General features: G+C 38.2%; 1 protein-coding gene across 1 annotated transcript in view; it reads left to right on the top strand.

Annotated features, from left to right (window-relative positions):
• The window catches only part of eeig1b (estrogen-induced osteoclastogenesis regulator 1b), a 31,212-nt gene that overhangs the window by 1,791 nt on the left and 10,892 nt on the right, over window positions 1–18,529 (top strand). Inside the window, exons 3-4 of the mRNA XM_084746154.1 lie at window positions 16,599–16,719; window positions 18,410–18,439. Coding sequence (XP_084602280.1) covers window positions 16,599–16,719; window positions 18,410–18,439 — 151 coding nt within the window. The remainder of the gene's footprint in view (window positions 1–16,598; window positions 16,720–18,409; window positions 18,440–18,529) is intronic.

The following is an 18,529-nucleotide window of genomic DNA, read 5'->3' on the forward strand; positions in this document are numbered from 1 at the left end:
ACTAAGACTAAAGACTAAACATAGGGACTATTTCTTTGGTATAAAATATTTCCCATAAGAAATTGTCAGGTCTGTGGATTATTAAGAGTAATGAGGAGTGTGTCTAAAAAAAAAATCAATTCAGAGTATGTACTCTATATGTTTTTTCACTCCTACGTCACTGCTATATGTCCTGGGAAAGTTGCCTTCATGATTTTTCTCAGTTCTACCCTGGGAGCTGCCCAGCCTTACCACAGCCCTCTGCTGCTGCTCTCCGAGCCTCTCTGTGGGAGTATGCTGAGGTGAAGGCGTTTGCTCAAGGGCTCCTGGGGAGTTGTTGCGGGAATAAAAATGATCCACTCTACTGCTTGGATCCAAAGTGGCTTGACGTCTTTTTACTTTTAGACCTTTGTAGTTCACTAGTACCATTTTATACCAGTGCATATATGCTGGTGAAACAGCTAAAAATTGGTGACTGATTCCTTTTCCATTGCCAGTAGACAAGTTTGCTTTTGTTTTGTTTTTCTCTGATAAGTCACAATCACTTACGTTTTTGTATCATTTACTTTCAAACTCAATGGTGGCTAATTTGGAACAATGTTCAAGTTCTGCTTCAACAGAGTTGGATGGAATTAGTGGCTGGGACGGCAAAGAGTCACAGAAGTTACTGACAGAGGCGACAAGCCTTTATAGCATCGCGCCAGATACAGGCTGAACACTCGGGTGTCATGTTTCCATCACTGTCCATTCGAGCTGCAGCCGATTAATACCTGTTTTCACAGTAGAAACGAACCCAACCATGGTTCAGTTTGATCCAGACCACCTCTTTCAGTGGGACCAAGACTCAGCTGTGGTACTAACTGTGTGTCAGGGGAGGTTCCACACCTGTAATTGTGGTTTGAACCAAACTGGAAAGTCTAAAAGTCCAGACTAAAGTTTGCATTCTTGTTACATTGTATACATTCAGTTTTGGTTTCCCACTGCAGTACATACCTATGTCCTTTTATGATCACCTACCTGAGCTACATCTTCCTGTACTTGCAACTGATTGGTTTGTAGGTGGGCGTGTTTCTGACATCTGCATGTTGTCAGTGTAATTCAGTTCCTCTCTCTGTTTCTTCCTCTTGGAAATGAACTGAACCATGGTTCAATTTGATTTAGGCCATCTCTTTCAGTCGGTCCAAGGCTCGACTGTTTGGTACTGGCCGCAGTCCAGTGGAGGCTCCACAGGTGTAATTTTAGGTTGAATCAAACTGGAACATCGAAAGTCCAGAACAAAGTTTGTTTTTTTGTTACATTATATTCATTTGATCTGGTTAGTTTATGAAAAAAAAGCTGTCATCATCACCTATGTGAGCTACATCTCTCTATACTTACCGTTGATTGGCTTGTAGATGGGAATGAATGACGTTCAGCAGCTAGTTGATGAATGTTGAAAAATTAACAGATGAATATTGTTGCCACTACAATAATAATATTATAATGACATTACTACCAGAAGCACTAACTTCAAGAGGGGAACTCCAGAGACTAGTACAAACTCCACGGCTCATTTTGTTTTGTTGCTTTGTTTTTCCTTTTTCTGGTTCTGATGTTTGCCTGCTAAGTCCAAACCATTCCAAAAAATGTTTTCACACTAAAGGTGAACCAAACTGTAGTTCAACTGTAGCCGGACAGAGCCACCTCTTTCAGCTGATGTGTTCATCTGTCCGGACTGTGGTTCAGGGGAGGTTTCACACGTGGAAATTTAGTTCAAATCAAACTGGAAAGTTAGAAAGTCCAGACCAAACAAAGTAGGTGTAAAAAAACAAAACTACGAAAAGATCGAGACTATATCTTGGTGGAATGAATTTCCAATGTAAGGTCTTTGTATTACTTCGAGGAACTAGGACAATATGTCTAAAAGTTAAAACATGGTCAGTTTGGTTCACTTGTGTTGTACTGGGCTGCCATGGGCACCTCACCAGCATGACTTAAGTAAGACTAGTTACATTTGTGGTTCAGTATGAGTAATTAGTGGGGAAATGCCACAACAGGTCTGCACGTTCAAAGACCAACAGACAATGTTTTAAGGACCACACCAAAGATTTTTCATGCTACAACCCATTCAGAACATACCATTCTGTTTCATATTTGTTAAAATGTGTTTGTCCTCCCCCGTTTTTCATTCTTTTTTCTGCAGTTAAGAAATCAGCCTTTAAATCAGACTTTAAAGTTTGTGTGAAGGAAAAAGGGTGTTTTTCATCTTAACATGTAATATATGTTAGAAATGATGGCTGAAAACATGAAAAGACTGAGAACTGTATAGTATAGTTCTGAAATGTAGAATTAATCAGGATTTTGGGGGGGGGGCGGACCTGAAACATGGTTCTGTGACGTGCCGGAGTCACAGTCCCCCCAACACTATATAAGCTCCACGAACCAATCCGATCAGTTACGAATGTACCTTCAGTGATTCTCTCAGTCCAAATCAGCCCAGAAGTTCACTTCAGCTCACTTCAGTTCCAACAACCAGACACAGAAGAAAAAAATACCATCCTGTCACCGTCCTCTGGCTCTGGTGGCTCAAGCATGTCTGGAAGTGTGTCCATGTTTCAGGTTGTTTTCAGGTGTCAAAGGTGTTTGACACCGAGACAGTGGAGTCCTAATTTTATACACTTAGCGATTTCTTTAATCATTCAAATTTGGCTGAGTGGTTTATAACATTTCTATGATGTAACACACTCAGAACACACATTTATTGTTGCTCTACACAATCCTTGAACTTTCTTGCCTGTTACTCAGCAAGTGTAATGAGTTACTTTTTACTTAATTACTCCTTAAAAAAATAATATTACTTAAGACATTACCTGGAATTCAAAGTAATTAGTTACATGACTTTTTATATTACTAGATCATCATTGTAGCCTGTTGATGTAATAACCTGGACACAGGAGCTTCCTGCATGAAGATCAGAACAGAAGGTGTTCATGGCTGACAGTCACCTAACATTCCTTCAAGTTTCTGTTAGATGTGTCCAGTACATGTCAGTGAGTTTTACTGTGTTGGTATAGATGAGAAGCTCACTGCAATTTAAGTTGATAAGACCCAGGAAGCAGCTCCAGGAGAAGTGTTCACTCTACATAACTGACCTGCTGCCACATCACACCCATCTTAATGTCCCTATTGGTAACCTTTGTTTGGTCAAAGGCTGTCATGTTAAATTAGGAAGTGAACAAACAACTTAATCCCTGAAATATGACAAAAAAAAATCATTCATATACTGCAATCTGCAGAATTTTTGTTTTTGTGACAAGCTTTTTGTCAGATGCATTCTTCTGGGATTATATTTTTACATACAAATCTACAGCTGTAGGCGATGCATAAACCCAAAGACACGACACATAAGAAATTGTATACAGTTTACATCCATGTCTGTCTATATTCATATACATAATGAAGACTTTGAAGGAATTTAAAACCCCACTTCCAAAAGAGTTGGGACATTGTGTCAAATGTAAATAAAAACAGAATATGACAATTTCCAAATGCATTTGACTTTTATTTGATTGAATACAAAGAAAGAGTTCAAACTGATAGAATTTATTGTTTCTGAAAATATACACTCTGTTTTTTTGTCAAAAAATTGTGACAGGATCATGTTATTAGAGAAAACAATCTGAAAACCACAGCTCACTTTTCCACTTTGCATCAGTCCATCTCAGATGAGCTCAGGTCCAGAGAAGTCTGCAGTGTTTCTGGATGTTGTTGATATATGTCTTTCTCTTTGCATGGTAGAGTCTTAACTTGTATTTGTAGATGCAGAGACAAACTGTGTTTACTGACAACCGTTTTCTAAAGTGTTCCTGAGTCCATGTAGTATCCTTTATACAATGATGTGGGTTTTCAAATGCAGTGCTGCCTGAGGGGTCAAAGGTCACAGACATTCAGTGTTGGTTTTCCACCTTATGTGCACAGATTTCATTGGATTCTCTCAAATCTTCTAATCATATTTTAATTTCAGTTCCTTGAAATTGAGTGTTAAGAAACATTCTTAAACTGTTGGTCTATTCGACCGCGCACATAACGTCAAAACTGTTACTTCTTCACATTCTGTTGATCATTTTAGTAATATTTTGAATGTTATAAACCAAAAATTCTTATGTATTGTAACTTAAATTTACTGTAGAATCAAAAGGATAATCTTTTTGTACTGGAGCTGGTATTCAGAAACTCATGATACTCTCCATCTGCTCTCAACAGAAAAGCCAGAAATACTCTGAAAGCAGCAACACTTGAACAAATTCCTCTCCCAAACTTAATTCAATAGAAGACAGGCGTTTCCCGTGACAATCAGGCACTGTTACACAACCACTGAGAGGTTCAATAAAGACCTCCAAGTCCTCAGTACAACACAAGTGACTGATTATATCAGTAGGATCCTTCACAGCAGTCTCTCTCAAAAGCCTCCAGAGTGTTTCTTTGCTTTATTATTTTCTACAAGCAGGCAAAGATAGAGTCTTAAAGGAAACACAGTGCACTTTGCCAAGGCTCTTACAGGTTCACTGATATGACCTACATTTAGTGTGGTGTCTACATTGCCAGTATTAAAGTGAACTGACCTTCTTTATCTTATATTTGCTTGTTGATTCATATCTTGCACTTGACTGCATATTTTCTTTTATGCACTGCAATGTCCTCCAACCATCACGTAACCTATCAGACCACACACAGAAATGCTGGAGGAGGTGCAGCTTATTGTGCTGTTATACACAAGGGTTGCCTTCAAAAGGGTTAATAGAAATACTAATGACCAAGTTAATAAACTTTACCTTTGATTGATAATTAAATGCACTTGTTCAATTTCCTTCCATGGTTTAGATGAGAAGATCAATACCCCTATTGGATCTGTTTGCTAAAAACCAGCGGGCACATTATCTTACCGTAGCATAAAGACTGAAAGTAAAGGGAAACAGCTAGCCTGGCTGCTCCAAGAGAGGCTAGTTATTTTTTCCCAGTTGCCATTTTTTTTGCTAAGCTAAGCTAATCACCTGTTGTTTCTAGCTTCTTATAATTAGCATACAGACATGAGAGTGGTACCAATCTTGTTATTTAACTCAAGAAAGTGAATATGGTATTTTCTCAAAGTAGTGGGAATTCTATTTACGTCAACTGCAGAGGGTACTGGGTAGAACTTTAAATTTGCTTGAAAAGTTGAGCCCGAAAAAGCCCAAACCCGACTCTGTCTGAACCTATCCCAAACCCGTGCCCCGTTAGCATATTTCATCCCACACCTGATTACAGCCGGACAGTTTTCTTAACAAGCTTTCTTCTATGCACCAAACAGTAGGAGTTGGCAGTGACAGGGACCATACATGAGGTGAATTTGAACTGGCAGTGACAAAACTGGGGAGAAAAATGAAAATAAATAAATGCTACTACTACTACTGATAATAATGATAATAATAGATAATGATAATCATAAAATAAATACAAATAATAATAATAATAATAATAATAATAATAATAATAATAATAATAATAATAATGATGATGATAATACAGCCCAAACCCGGTGTAAGCCCATGAAATATGTGAGAAATATGGCCCAACCCAACCCAAACCTACCAGGTCCCATTGGGTTCACAGATCTCAGGCTCTAGTACCAAGCCTCTATTTGAAGCAGGCTTATATTGAAGACAGATATTACTTTACTTTTAATCGCCTCTGTTTGAATAATATTTTTGGTCAGTTTAGTACAAAACCCTCCACTTTTCTGATCTGTTTCCATTTGTTCTATTTTGGGTTTGTTTTTTTGTTTTTTTGTTACTGCATTATGTTGAAGTTTGACTTGGGTATTTTTCAACCTGGACTGTATTTTTCTGATGATTTTGTGACTACATGTGTGTATAGGACTCTGGAGCAGCACAGAAGCTGTTTCTGGCTGCAGTATTGCTCTAGAAAAGGGAAGTGTAACCAGTCTGATGTGCTGGTCTCTAACCAGTGAGTCTGCTCAGAGTCTACTGTCTGCTGTGAATGGAACTGATCCTCTTTCTGCTTTCGCTATTCAGTGTCAGGTGTGTTTACACCTTTGGAGGGAATAGACTTTAAATATTGTACAATGGTTACAATCAGAACATAGACATGTTCTAGAAAAAATGTGTTTGTCAAAATTCTACTTTGTCAGTTTAATTCAGTTCAGTTCGTTTCACTTCAGTTCAATTCAATTCAGTTCACTTCAACTCAGTTCACTTCAACTGGATATGCTTTACTGACATGAATGTCTTGTGAAGAACATTGCCAAAGCATTAATCATCAAAAACAAGTAAACTTTGAAAGAAAGAAAGTTCAGCACATTGGATCACATAAAGTTCTGGACTGTTGTTCATAGATGGTTTAAATCCCATGTGTTGTAAAACAATGAGTAATGGATTAGAGTGAGCAGGAGATAAAGGATGTGAGTTACAGACCTCTATCTTTGGATTGATTTTCCACTTCCTCTTTTCTGTTTTCAGAACTGGAAATCTGTTTTAGGATGCTGATAAAAACTCTTTGTCACCACACTATTGTCATGGCTTTGTGTATATCAGGTTTTGTCAACTGTACTGTCATGCGTAACCTGTTAATAGCACTCCACCCAAAATGTGTCAAATACTGTAGACCTGACAGTTGGCTGGAAAAATGTTTTGTGTTGCTCTGTCACACAGGGCAGCAGCTTGGATTCACATCATTTACACTGGATTCCAGTGGCACTTAAAAAAAGCTTCTCAAACCACCTCCATGATATAATCTACTCCTCGTATGTGTGTCTGTGTGTTCATACTTGCAGTTTTAGGTCAAATGATTGTGATGGAGAGGAGCTGTCTCAGTGTCTGCTCCATTGTCAGACACACAAGGCTTGTTGTTGTGGGTGTGTATGTTCAACAACTGCTAGGCTAAAAACAAGCCTTACCGACTACCAGTGTTGGGGAGTAACTAGTTACATATAACACTATATTGAGTGACTTCCTCTAGTTTTAATTTAAAGTCTTTGTAAAGGAAAAGGGAGTTTTTCTTCTAAACACATTCTACATGTTAGAACATAGTTGCTGGAAACGTGTGAAGACTGAGAACTATGTAGTACTAAACTGTGCTCAGGGTTTTTTGGGCGGACCTGAAACATGGTTTGGTGACGTGCTGGAGCCATGGTCTCCCAACACTATATAAGCCCCATGAACCAACACATGAACAACACCACTTCCTTCTCCCCTCACCCTCCCTGACAGTCAGTTCCAAATGTACCTTCAGCGACTCTCTCATTCCAAATCAGTCCAGCAGTTCACTTCAGCTCACTTCAGTTCCAACAACCAGACACAGAAGAAAAAAAAACATTCTGTCACCGTCCTCTGGCTCTGGTGACTCAGACATGTCTGGACATGTCCAATAAAGCTGGATGAAGCGTCCATGTTTCAGGTGGTTTTCAGGTCATAGTGGTGTTTGACACTGAGACAGCGGAGTTGACACACCCCTAGAATTTCAGAGCAGAGAAAACTGATCTTTTTATATGAGTTTGAGATCTAGTTTTATATATGTAAAGATTAACCTATCAAACACCTATCAGTATCCAAGGATTACTGAATTGTTCCTAGCAATAATTTTAATCAAAAAAATTAAATATATACACTGTCTGTCACTGTCTTGTCTTGTCAATTAGAGAGAGTCAGTGTTGAGACAAAGCATCTGTGCTAATTATTGACACAATACAATGTATCTTTAAGTTTTGAAAGATTGCGTCCTCCCCCTCTTTATGCCTCAGATTGGTTTGGTCCACTTCCTACCTACAGTGGGTCTCTTTTTACTGCCAAAATATATAATATATGAATTAAGTGACTAGTGACAAATCTAGTCATTCAGACCATTGGGGAGAAAAGTGAGAAACAAACACAAATGTTTTTATTTGTAATTTATTCCTATGCATGCTGTAATCTCAGTCAGCACTCCTCTGGCAGCAGCTCTCTGTTTCCTCTCACACTGAGCACCTCAGGCAGAACACGACAGCTTTTACTGTGTTTATGAGCACGTCATCACCAACTGTGGCACGTAATATCCACCCTTGATATTGATATTATATTTTGAATGCTAAAAATAGGGCTCGCCCAAAAGCCACAGTGTAATTCAAACACTGACTGCTAGCCTACATCATACTAATAGAAGAACTTTGTTCACATTCACTTTTACACGATTACACACATGCATATTTGGGAACAGCCCTGTATGTCACTGTCAATCCCACATTTGACCTTTAAACTGCCACCTTAGACACACCTGCTAACTAAAGCTAATGCTTTGTTACATAAGAACCTATACATCAGATAGTAACAAACACACACACACACACACACACACACAGCAACTTGTCATGTCATCCTTTTAACTGTAAATGTGTGTGTCGGGCTCATTTGCAACTGTCTCATTCCTCACATTCTTCCTGCAGAAAAAAGACAGAGTAACCAATAGGAGGACAGAGTTTGTTAAGTGGGAGTTTTTAACCCAAACACACTTCCAGCAGCACTTCAGTGTTCGTAGAAAACACGTCACATCATATACACTCAACACAAGTGAGTGTGTCCGGTAGTGTGTCAGCAGTCAGGTGCAGATGCTGTGGTGTGTAGTGAAGTCAGAGTCAGGGCAGTGCACTGGAGAATCATGGAAATGCTGTGAAAATCCAGCAAAGAGAGAAGTTAGAGATGTTTAAGGCAGACAAAACAGTCATTCTTGAGAAATGAGACAAAATTGAGGTTGTGATTTTTATTCCTCAATTATGCTGGAAAATTTATTTTAAAAGATCAAACTCTTGGCTATTAAACCCAACCTCCTAGTGATTACTTCTTTTATTAACTGTAATCATAGTGAGCAGCCATTTTATTTTTTAGTGTCTCAGAGTTCTCATAATGTTAATCAAAATACACATTTTCAAACCATAATTCTTAATAAGCTTTGATTTAGAAGAACTACAGAGTTGACATGTTATAGTTGAGACATATCTGATAGAAATATTATTGAATGAATTTGTTAAAAAATTTGAAAGTGTTTGAACAGTATTCCTGCCTTTAAAACCAGGAAGTGAGACAGGGGTCCTTAGGGTATAGCTAACACTCTTTATGCCTGATTAAATCATGGTTATGTTATGCCAAAGCGCTTTTGAAGCAGCTGTGCCTGTAGCTGTTCGTCTGTGTGACCGACCACTAATGTGACGTGTTTCTGTATGTATATGTCCCTACATACAAGACGAGTCATCAAAAAATTATTTTTTATTTCACTGCGTTTTGTTTCTGGAATTTCTTGACTGGGGTGACCCAAGTGAGGTTCTGACTTATGCAGGGGTGTCATGAAATATACACACACGTGCATGTACATGCGCACATTAATGTACCATTTCTCATATCTGAATATTACAGTATCTTACAGTTTCTTTCTGTGTGTAAAAAAGTTATTTAAGAGATAAATAATCCTACCAAACACCATAAAAACATAATATAAAGCTTGTGTACTTTATTGTTTAAGTCCTCAAAATTGTACAGTTGTGTAGTTGTGACATTAAAATTGTAGTTCCAGTGTACCTCTCTACTAGGTACATACTGTAGAAACATACTAAAGAAAACAATACACATTTAACAATACACATGAAACAGGTGGTCCAGATTAATTTTCCGCGTCTCACTGGACAGATAACCAATCATACTTAAGGACAATGGAGTGGCACGTGGGGTTGCCAATCAGATTTCAGGTTGCCCCCACCCCCTATGTCCCCCTCTATAGAAATGCTCTTGTGACCATGTACATAAAATATATTTTTTTAAAAAATCTATTAAAATGGTTTGATCATTAGTGTCTGATGGAATCTAATGGCTGAACAAAACTAGACAATATTGGTTGCTAAAAAGAATCACTCACTTATCTTATTGATATGTAAGTATTATATGTGTTTATGTATTTAGTGAGGGCTTTTCATATGTATTAAAAACACTTGTCCTCTTCCTGCCTGCATAGACTTATTACCATATTTTCAATCAGCCGACAATGTACTGAAATGAAAAAGCGTGTACTGGTCACTCAGTCAGACTGGAACAGTCCCTTGGAGGCTGCGACCAACCAGCCATATAAAGCAGAGCTTCACTCTGAGAGAAAGCGCTGCTTGTGTCTGCTGCTGTACAATGGTGTGTTTGTGCAGGCAGGCAGGTCGGCCTGTAAGAAAAGAAGTGGCAGAACCTGTCTGGCCATTCTGCGCCTCTCCCAGGCGGCGTGCAGCCTCCGGGCTTGTTGTTTTAAGAGCTGTAAACTTTAGGTCACCCTGCAGATAAGTGCAGTGGGAAAAAGTCCCTGTGATAAAGTTAATGTTAAAGCTAACGATGGAAAAGAATTTCCAAAGATACTGACGTCAGCTCTCGCGATTTGACTGTTTAAAAACAGGCACGAGAAAGAAAAGTGGAAGTTTACTGTCATGATGGTGTATTTCACTCTATTATAGCTGGTGATGACTTCTGCTCAAAGTGATGGAGAACAAGAATGAGATGTTAAAAGAGACTTGAAAAGATATGAAGAGCATGAAAAGTCTGAAGGGCCTTGAATCAGTTATGGCATGTCCCAGCATGCAGCAGATCTGCCTCATGATCACTGACATGTGAGTCTATACACAGACAGTATGAGCAGTTACTCAGCTCAGTGAGGTTCACACTCACTAGTAACCTTGATCAGAAGTGTATTTTCAGGATTAATGTCTATTTTATTGTGTTTTACCTTTGTTACTACAGTGATTGTGCTCTGAGCGCTGCCAAAACACAGATGACCTATCCTTAATACTGTGCCTGAACGCATCCTGTGTGCAGTTACTTGTAAGGGATAGTTCAGGTTTTTTGAAGTGTGGTTTATGAGGTACTCCTCCACAGTCAGTGTATTACCTGCAGTAGATGGAGGTCAACATGCCCCCAGTTTGGAGAAGCAGCAGGAGTACTGGTGTAGGACGCTAAACAACGTACTGCTGTGGACAGGGTCACTAATAACACATATTCTAGACACCTAAAAATTCAATATCAGTTTAAGTGTATGCTGTATTTAGAATATTTTCACCATTTACCTTGCTGTTAGACAGACTTTTTTGATGGCAAACAGCCATATAAGCCAAATATCGCTGTCTCCAAAGCCACCAAACTCCTTTGGCAAAAGCAGTGATTTTACCTCACAGAACAAAGGAGTTATTGATCTACCACTGCCTTCATCTGTTAATTTGTTTGTGTTATTGTATGACTCCAGTGTTTGAAAGGGTTAGTTTGGACTCACCAAAGTCACACAATAACACACACAAACTAGCCAACTCTGACAATGGTAGACCAGCAACGTCTGGGTACTGTGATGAAAAATGATTGTTTTTGCCAATGGAGTTTGGTTTGTTTGAGAGAGTGATATTTGGCTTATTTAATAGTGGTTTTCTGTCAGAAAACGCTGCCTGATCTCAAAGTTAGGTGGTGAAAATATTATAAATACGCTTTAAGCCCAATATTATAATGGATAGAAATGATAGCAAGCAAAATGGGATACGAAAATAAACCCAGCAATGGTATTTTTTCTGTAAATCTACACATATTTTTATACTGACAATGACTACACAGTGTATAATGTAAAAGGGACTGCTCATTGTGACATACGCAGGGAATTATTACCTGACTCTGCTGTTCTCCTCAGCTCTACTCAAAATTTTAGCCTCTTTTTATTTACTTCGTCCTCTTCCTCCCTGCTCTTACAGCAGAAGGCAGATGTATTTGGTGAAAAAGTTCTGATAAACTGACTGCACACAACCTGCTCAGCAGTGAACAGCAGACAGACACAGAGATGCTGATGAATATATTGGAGCTGGAGCGATTAGTGTTAAAAAGCCACATGTTTTTGTCAGATGTTTGTGAAGACCAAAGCAGAGCTAAAAGAAAGAGCAAACACAGGACTTAAATTCATCAGATGGACACAAACACCACTTCAAATGAAGAATGTTGCTCCATGTGTGCAACAACTTTTCAAGATGATCATATGTATTGGTGCCCCCAAGTGGCCAAAACAACTTTAATTTAAATTTACAATATCTTCTGACATCACAATCCACAGAACAAGCAAGTGGGACTATATGTTGTCTGTCTGCACGTGTGTGTTGTGTAACTCAGTAGAGACTTGGACCATTCTCTGACTTTAGCTGTGCAGGGACAGGCAGGTAGCATCAGAGTGAAGCAGCCAAGTCAGGACAGGCCCTGCAGCACGCCGGCAGCCTGCGTGTGTGTGTTTTGTTGTAGAAGAGTAAGTAAAGCCTGCAGACAGCTTCAGTATTAGCCTCTGTGGTCTCAGCTGGTGTAAAATACTGAGGGAGGGACACACTGGGTCAATCCCATGAGGCCTCATTTCACTTCCCAAATTCCACAGATGAAGAGATGAAGAGCACGCCAGCTTTTTTGGTCTTTGTTGTTTCCTGGCTCCACCCTGCTCCACAATCATGGAGCATGTTGATGTTCAGCTCCCTGCAAAAGGAAAACCTCAGTAGTTGTGCTGATTGAGAAAAGACGGCACTTCTCATTTTCTCAACCTAAATAACGTGTAGGCCACCATCACCTCCACACCCTCACACTGCAGAGATGAATCACTGCCATCTGTGATCATGTAAGGGATAATGAGTGAGCAGGTCGTTACTGAGAAATAAATCCAGACAGGATGATGCATTATTTCACAATAACAACCTGCTCACTGTACATTATCCCGCTTATTACATGGTTATGTACCAAATATCAATAATGTGTCACAAAATATTAATGATCAGAACTGTGTCCATAGCCTAACAACAGTCTGTTATTCATAGCTATGAGGAAGTAATGGACCTTAGAATGCAGTAATTGACCAATCAGAAGTGAGTATTCAACAAAGCCATGCAATTAATGCTATAAAACACCACTGATGATATGATGCACATATATATTACATGTGAGATACATTCAGTACCTCCGGGAAAATGCGATTGCAGCAATTAATGCAATTAATTCAACCATGAATCTCCATGAATTCTGCAGGACCTTTAAATTTTGTCCAAACTCTGAAACCTTTCTGCAAATTTGATCATTCAGTCCCACTGCAAATGTCATACACCAACTTTCAGTGAACCAACTCAGTGTTTTATTATTTACTATCTTTTTGTATTTTTTATTGTTTTGTTCAGTTTGTCACAGGTACTGAAAAGAACACAAGGCTTGTTATTGGTATTGACATTTATCACTGTTCTATGTGTTTTTGTATTTTACTGTTTTGTGCTGTTTTGAGCTGTTTGAGCTCTAAACAGATTTTGCTTCCTTGTGGAATACCGTGCAGGTGCACTTCTTCATCAACAAAGAAAGTAGCTTTTGTTGGAACTTTTATAATCCTTAAGCTTTTTGGTGAGGTTACTTTGTGGGTTTTCACATCAGGGGCCCAGGCCGGATTGACCCCAAAGTCTAGTTCAGGAAATGCCGACTTGGGTCTACTTGAAAAGGTGGTCTTGAGTACAGTTCATGTGTATTTGAGTATGGTCCACATCAGGTGTGAAAGCAAACCATTTTGTACTCAGGCTAACCCTAACCCAGGATTTTATACTTAATTGTACAGTGCAAAGCAATTGTACCTTGTGTGAAAACACCTTTAGACCACTATTTCTCCATGGAACATATTGCCTTTGATTTTTTATGAAAACTTGCAACTTTTTTTTTTTTTTTTTTGCAATTTTCATGTGCAACATTTCATTGCAGTTGTTTTCACGCAATTTCATTTCAAAATACGCCTAAAAAGGCACAAAACACATTTGGCCTTAACTCAAGAATTCATATGCTAAATACGACAAAACATCACACAAATGTATATCAGGATAAAATGAGGTGATGACATTTTATATCCAAAAGGTCAATGGTCAGCTTCACTGTGACATCATAATGTTCAACTCTCTATCAGTCCTCTGTCCTCCTCTGTAAGAATAGTCTTGAAGTGAAGACAGCATGTGTCTCACTGGAAATTATTAACTGGAATCTTCCATTTTAAATTTTACTTTATCTTTTATTAAATTCCTCCAAAGTCTTCACTACATACATTATATGAGTCTGGACAGACATGAAAAAAACTAAAATTGTTGCGAGGCAGTAACTCTAGTTAAGGTAAATTGTAATTTAATGTCCACTGTTTCCTTACAAGTGGATGCTACACATATGAAAGTAACATCATTTAACCATCTCCTGCATATGCAGCAGATCCTCTTTAGCACTGATATGAGGGACCATCTCCTCCAGATGGATTTCACTCTGTTACATCAGAGCTACAGAGTTCATGGAGGGATGCAGTCCAACATAAGCTCATCATGTTTGCTCTGTTGAACCATGTCACCAAATAGAGTTATAAACTATCAGTTTGCCTGGTTCTGTTTTTATTCCTCTGCCTTGGACACCACATAGACAATATGTGAAACTGACTGCATCATCAGTGCTAAAATCATTTGTTTGCAGGGTGTGAGTGAGGCAGGGACAGCAAGAAATGTCCAACAGCAGACTACTTGCAGATAAACACTGAATCTGTTTTCAATCTGAGTCAGTGGAAAACCCCCCAACAGACCCAGATGAGATCATCTGGAGCATCAACTGCATGGCCATGTGGCCTAATTTCTGTTTTCTAAGACGAGGCATACAGTGGCGTTTAATGTAATGTCCTATGTTTAATAATGCATACAAAATGCAAAAAAGGACAGTTCACCTCAAAATCAAAAAAACATATTTTTCCTCTGGCCTGTAGTGCTTCAGTTTTGGTGTGAGCTGCAGAGTTTTGGAGATATCAGCTGTAGATTTGTCTGACTTCTCTCCAGTATAGTGGGACTAACTGGAATTAGTCCTCTGGTGGTCAAACCATAAGAAATACAACTGAACTGCAATGAAATCATGACCTGGTTGCTCAAAATAGTCCACCTTATTGAGAGCAGTTTCATGTAGGAACTACTTTCCTTCTGTGGTAGAATATACTGGAACTACTCTCTCTAATTAAAAGAAAGTAGTTCCTACATGAAACTGCTCACAAAAAGGTGTGTGGATTATCCTGAGTAACTGGATCATGATTTTTGGAAAGAGACACTGGTTTTGAATTTTTCAAATGTTTTTTTTGGTACATTGACCACCACAATCTGAGTGCCATCTAATCTCATTATATTGGAGAGAGGGCAGACATCTCTACAGCTGATATCTCCAAAACTCTGCAACTCACAACAAAACTATCTAGATGGATAAACAGCACTACAGGTAGTGCATACAAGGTATGAGGAAAAATGTCATTTCCACAGTGAGTAGGGTCTTGTTCTGTACTGAGTCATATGGCTGCCATTGAAGCCATAATTCAGGCCCTGTTTAAATTAATCAAAGCACAGCTCACTGCTCCTTCAGCGTCCTTTCATCCCTGCAAGATTTAATGTCCACATGTTTTTGTGAGGACCAGTTCTTCATTGAAGAATAACACCCCCGACAAAGCTCTGATGTTCTTTGTGACAAATTAATTTTGTAAAGCCACTTCACAATAAAAGCCTACGGATTGGTTCACTTGTTTGAAAGACTTTTAATGTGAAGCAGCAGCAGCAGGAAATGTTAAAGGGATAGTTCAGATTATTTTGGATGTGTGGTTGTATGAGGTTCTTCTCCACAGTCAGTAGGTAGAGGTCAACAGGCCCCCAGTTTGGTGTAGAAAGCTAAGAAATGTACTGCTGTTGACAGGGTCAGCAACAAAATATATTTTAGACACCTAAAAAAGTCAATGTAAGTTCAAGTGTATGCTGTACATGTATATATATATATATATATATATATATATATATATATATATATATATATATTTCACTGCTTTACCTTGCTGTCTGACAGACTTCTCTGACAAAAAAATGGAATTATAAAAGCCAGATATCACTCTCTCCAAACCAACCAAACTCCTTTGGCAAAACCAGTAACTTTATCTCTCGCAAAACTGGAATTATGTTGGTCTCCTGCTGCCTTGATGTGTTAATTTGTTTGTGTTATTGTGAGACTTCTGTGTTTTAAATGGTTAGTTTGGAGTCACTGAAGTCAGATAATAACACAAACAAATTAACACATCAAGGTAGTGGGAGACCAGCAACTCACATCTTCTATCTGGTAAAATGACCATTTTTGCCTCTGGAGTTTGGTTGGTCAGAAAAAAACTGTCTGACAACAAAGTAAAGTGGTGAAATATTCAACATATATCGTACACTTATACTGATATTGATTTTTTTTTAGGTGTCTAAAATACATGTTGCTGCTGACCCTGTCCACAGCAGTACATTGCTTAGCTTCCTACACCAGTACTCCTGCTGCTCCTCCAAACTAGGGGTGTGTCAACCACCATCCATGGTAGGTAATACACTGACTGTGGAGGAGTACTTCATACAATTCCACTTAAAAAAAAATCCAAACTAGCCCTTTAATGGAGGAGGGGACCAGGAGGAGAGGGTTGTAGTTCCACTGTATCAGACGTCTTGTTGAGCTGTCTATTTATTCCAATATACATGTTTGTCTCTCAAACAGTCCATCCTGATCAGTGTGTGTGTTTGTGTGTGTGTGCAGAGAGGAGGTGCAGCAGAACTGTGTTCGATGGGGGAAGAAGTTCTCTTTCGTGTGTAAAATGATTGCCAATCCAACCACTGGAGTGTTGGACCCCTGCATCTGCAGGGTCTCTGTACGCAAGGTAAACTACAACTCCCAGCAGCCAGCTCTCCCCTTTTTTCTCTGGGTTATGAATTCAAAGGCAGTGCGTATTGCTGCCATGCCAGAAAAAGAAAAACAGATCAGTATCATGTTATAATGCGATACCTTACATTATTATCATGTTAGAACAAGAATATAATATGTGTTATAACAGAATATATGTATTATAATGTGAAACTTTGCATGTTATAAGAAAATAAATAGTATATTATTATAACAAGAAAAGTTTTGTTTTATAATGTGATCTGTAATGATGTGGGTTTTTGTATGCTGTAGTAACATGAAAATATCTTGTTATAAAGTGACAAACATCCTATCATAATGATACCATTCTCAGTTTATAACACGATACTATTCTATTTTTCAATAATAAGAGGTGAAGTAAAGATACTTGTGTGACAAAAGATTCTGGTAAAAGTACAAGAACTGATTCAACTTCTTTACTGAAGTAAAAGTAAAAAAGAACAGACTCTGAAATGTACTCAAATATAAAAGTAAAAAGTCGATCTCTGAAGGACACAAGGACGAGTTAACTGAACATCACCTTTTCTCTACGGCCAAGTCTGTCACTCTTGTTACATTTTTATGTCATTTTTCTCTTGTTACGTTACTTATCTTCTTTTTTCGTCATTATGTATTTTATGTCATTTTTGACTTGTTACATTTTTTATGTTGTTTTTGTCTTGTTATGTCTTTCACATCTTTTTTGTCCCATTACGTTTTTACATCATTATTTGCTTGTTCTATCTTGTTGCATCCTGTACTTCTTTTTTGTCGTTACATCTCTTGTTACATTATTACATACATTGTTGTCTTGTTATATCATTTACATAATTTTATTCTTGTTACATCTTGTTACAGCATTTTCCTTTTGTTATGTTCTGTTACTACATTTTTGTGTTGTTACATCTTTGACATCCTTTTCACCTGCTGTTACACTGTTTTTTGCTTGTTACGTTGTGTTCATCTTGTTACGTCTTTTACACCATTTTTGACTTGTTACATATTGTTGCAGCATTTTTGTCTTGTTATCTATTGTGTGCTGTTTTTTTACTGTTACGTTGTTTTCGCCTTGTTACATTGTACTCATCTAGTTACACCTTTTACATTGTTTCTGTCTTGTTACATCTTTTAATTTTATTCGTCTGATGTCATTTTTGTCTTGTTACATCCTTTATACTGTTTACGTGTTACATGGTATTACATCTTGTTTTGTAGTTTTTCATCTTGTTACATCTTAAAATTGTTTTTGTTTTGCCTGTTTTGAGAATGTAAGGAGTAGAAAGTACAGATATTTGTGTTGAAATTGCAGGGAAAAATAATTAAAAAAAAAGAAAGAAAGAAAAAAAAACAGGAAAATTGTCTGAAAGTTATAAGTACAGATACCTAGAAATGTATGTAAGTACTGTAACAAAGTATTTGCACTTAGGTATTTACCACCTCAGGCAAGATGCTGCCATACCCCTCATACTACCCAGTAATACAGGAAGATCATTCTGCATGGTGACAATAATGTACAGTATACTTGGTTTGCTCTGCAGCTTCTGTCCCAGGATTGAACTTCAGGTTCCATATTGTTTCCATATGATGTGATGTCATATGTTTAAGGATCTGAGTGTAGAGATGGTGTTAGGAGGAATCTCACACTACTTTGTTCTCCATCTTTGCAGGAGCTGAAAGGAGGAAAGGCTTTCTCAAAGGTAAGTTTATTTTCTGAGTATGTGATTAGCAGCCACTAAAATAAGATCTTAAAACTCATTTTTACTCCAGTTGAATCCGGCTCAGCTGAC

The sequence above is a fragment of the Lutjanus erythropterus genome, chromosome 20, assembly GCF_056507025.1.
Source record: "Lutjanus erythropterus isolate fLutEry1 chromosome 20, fLutEry1.hap2, whole genome shotgun sequence".
In the NCBI taxonomy this organism is placed as follows: Eukaryota; Metazoa; Chordata; class Actinopteri; order Lutjaniformes; family Lutjanidae; genus Lutjanus; species Lutjanus erythropterus.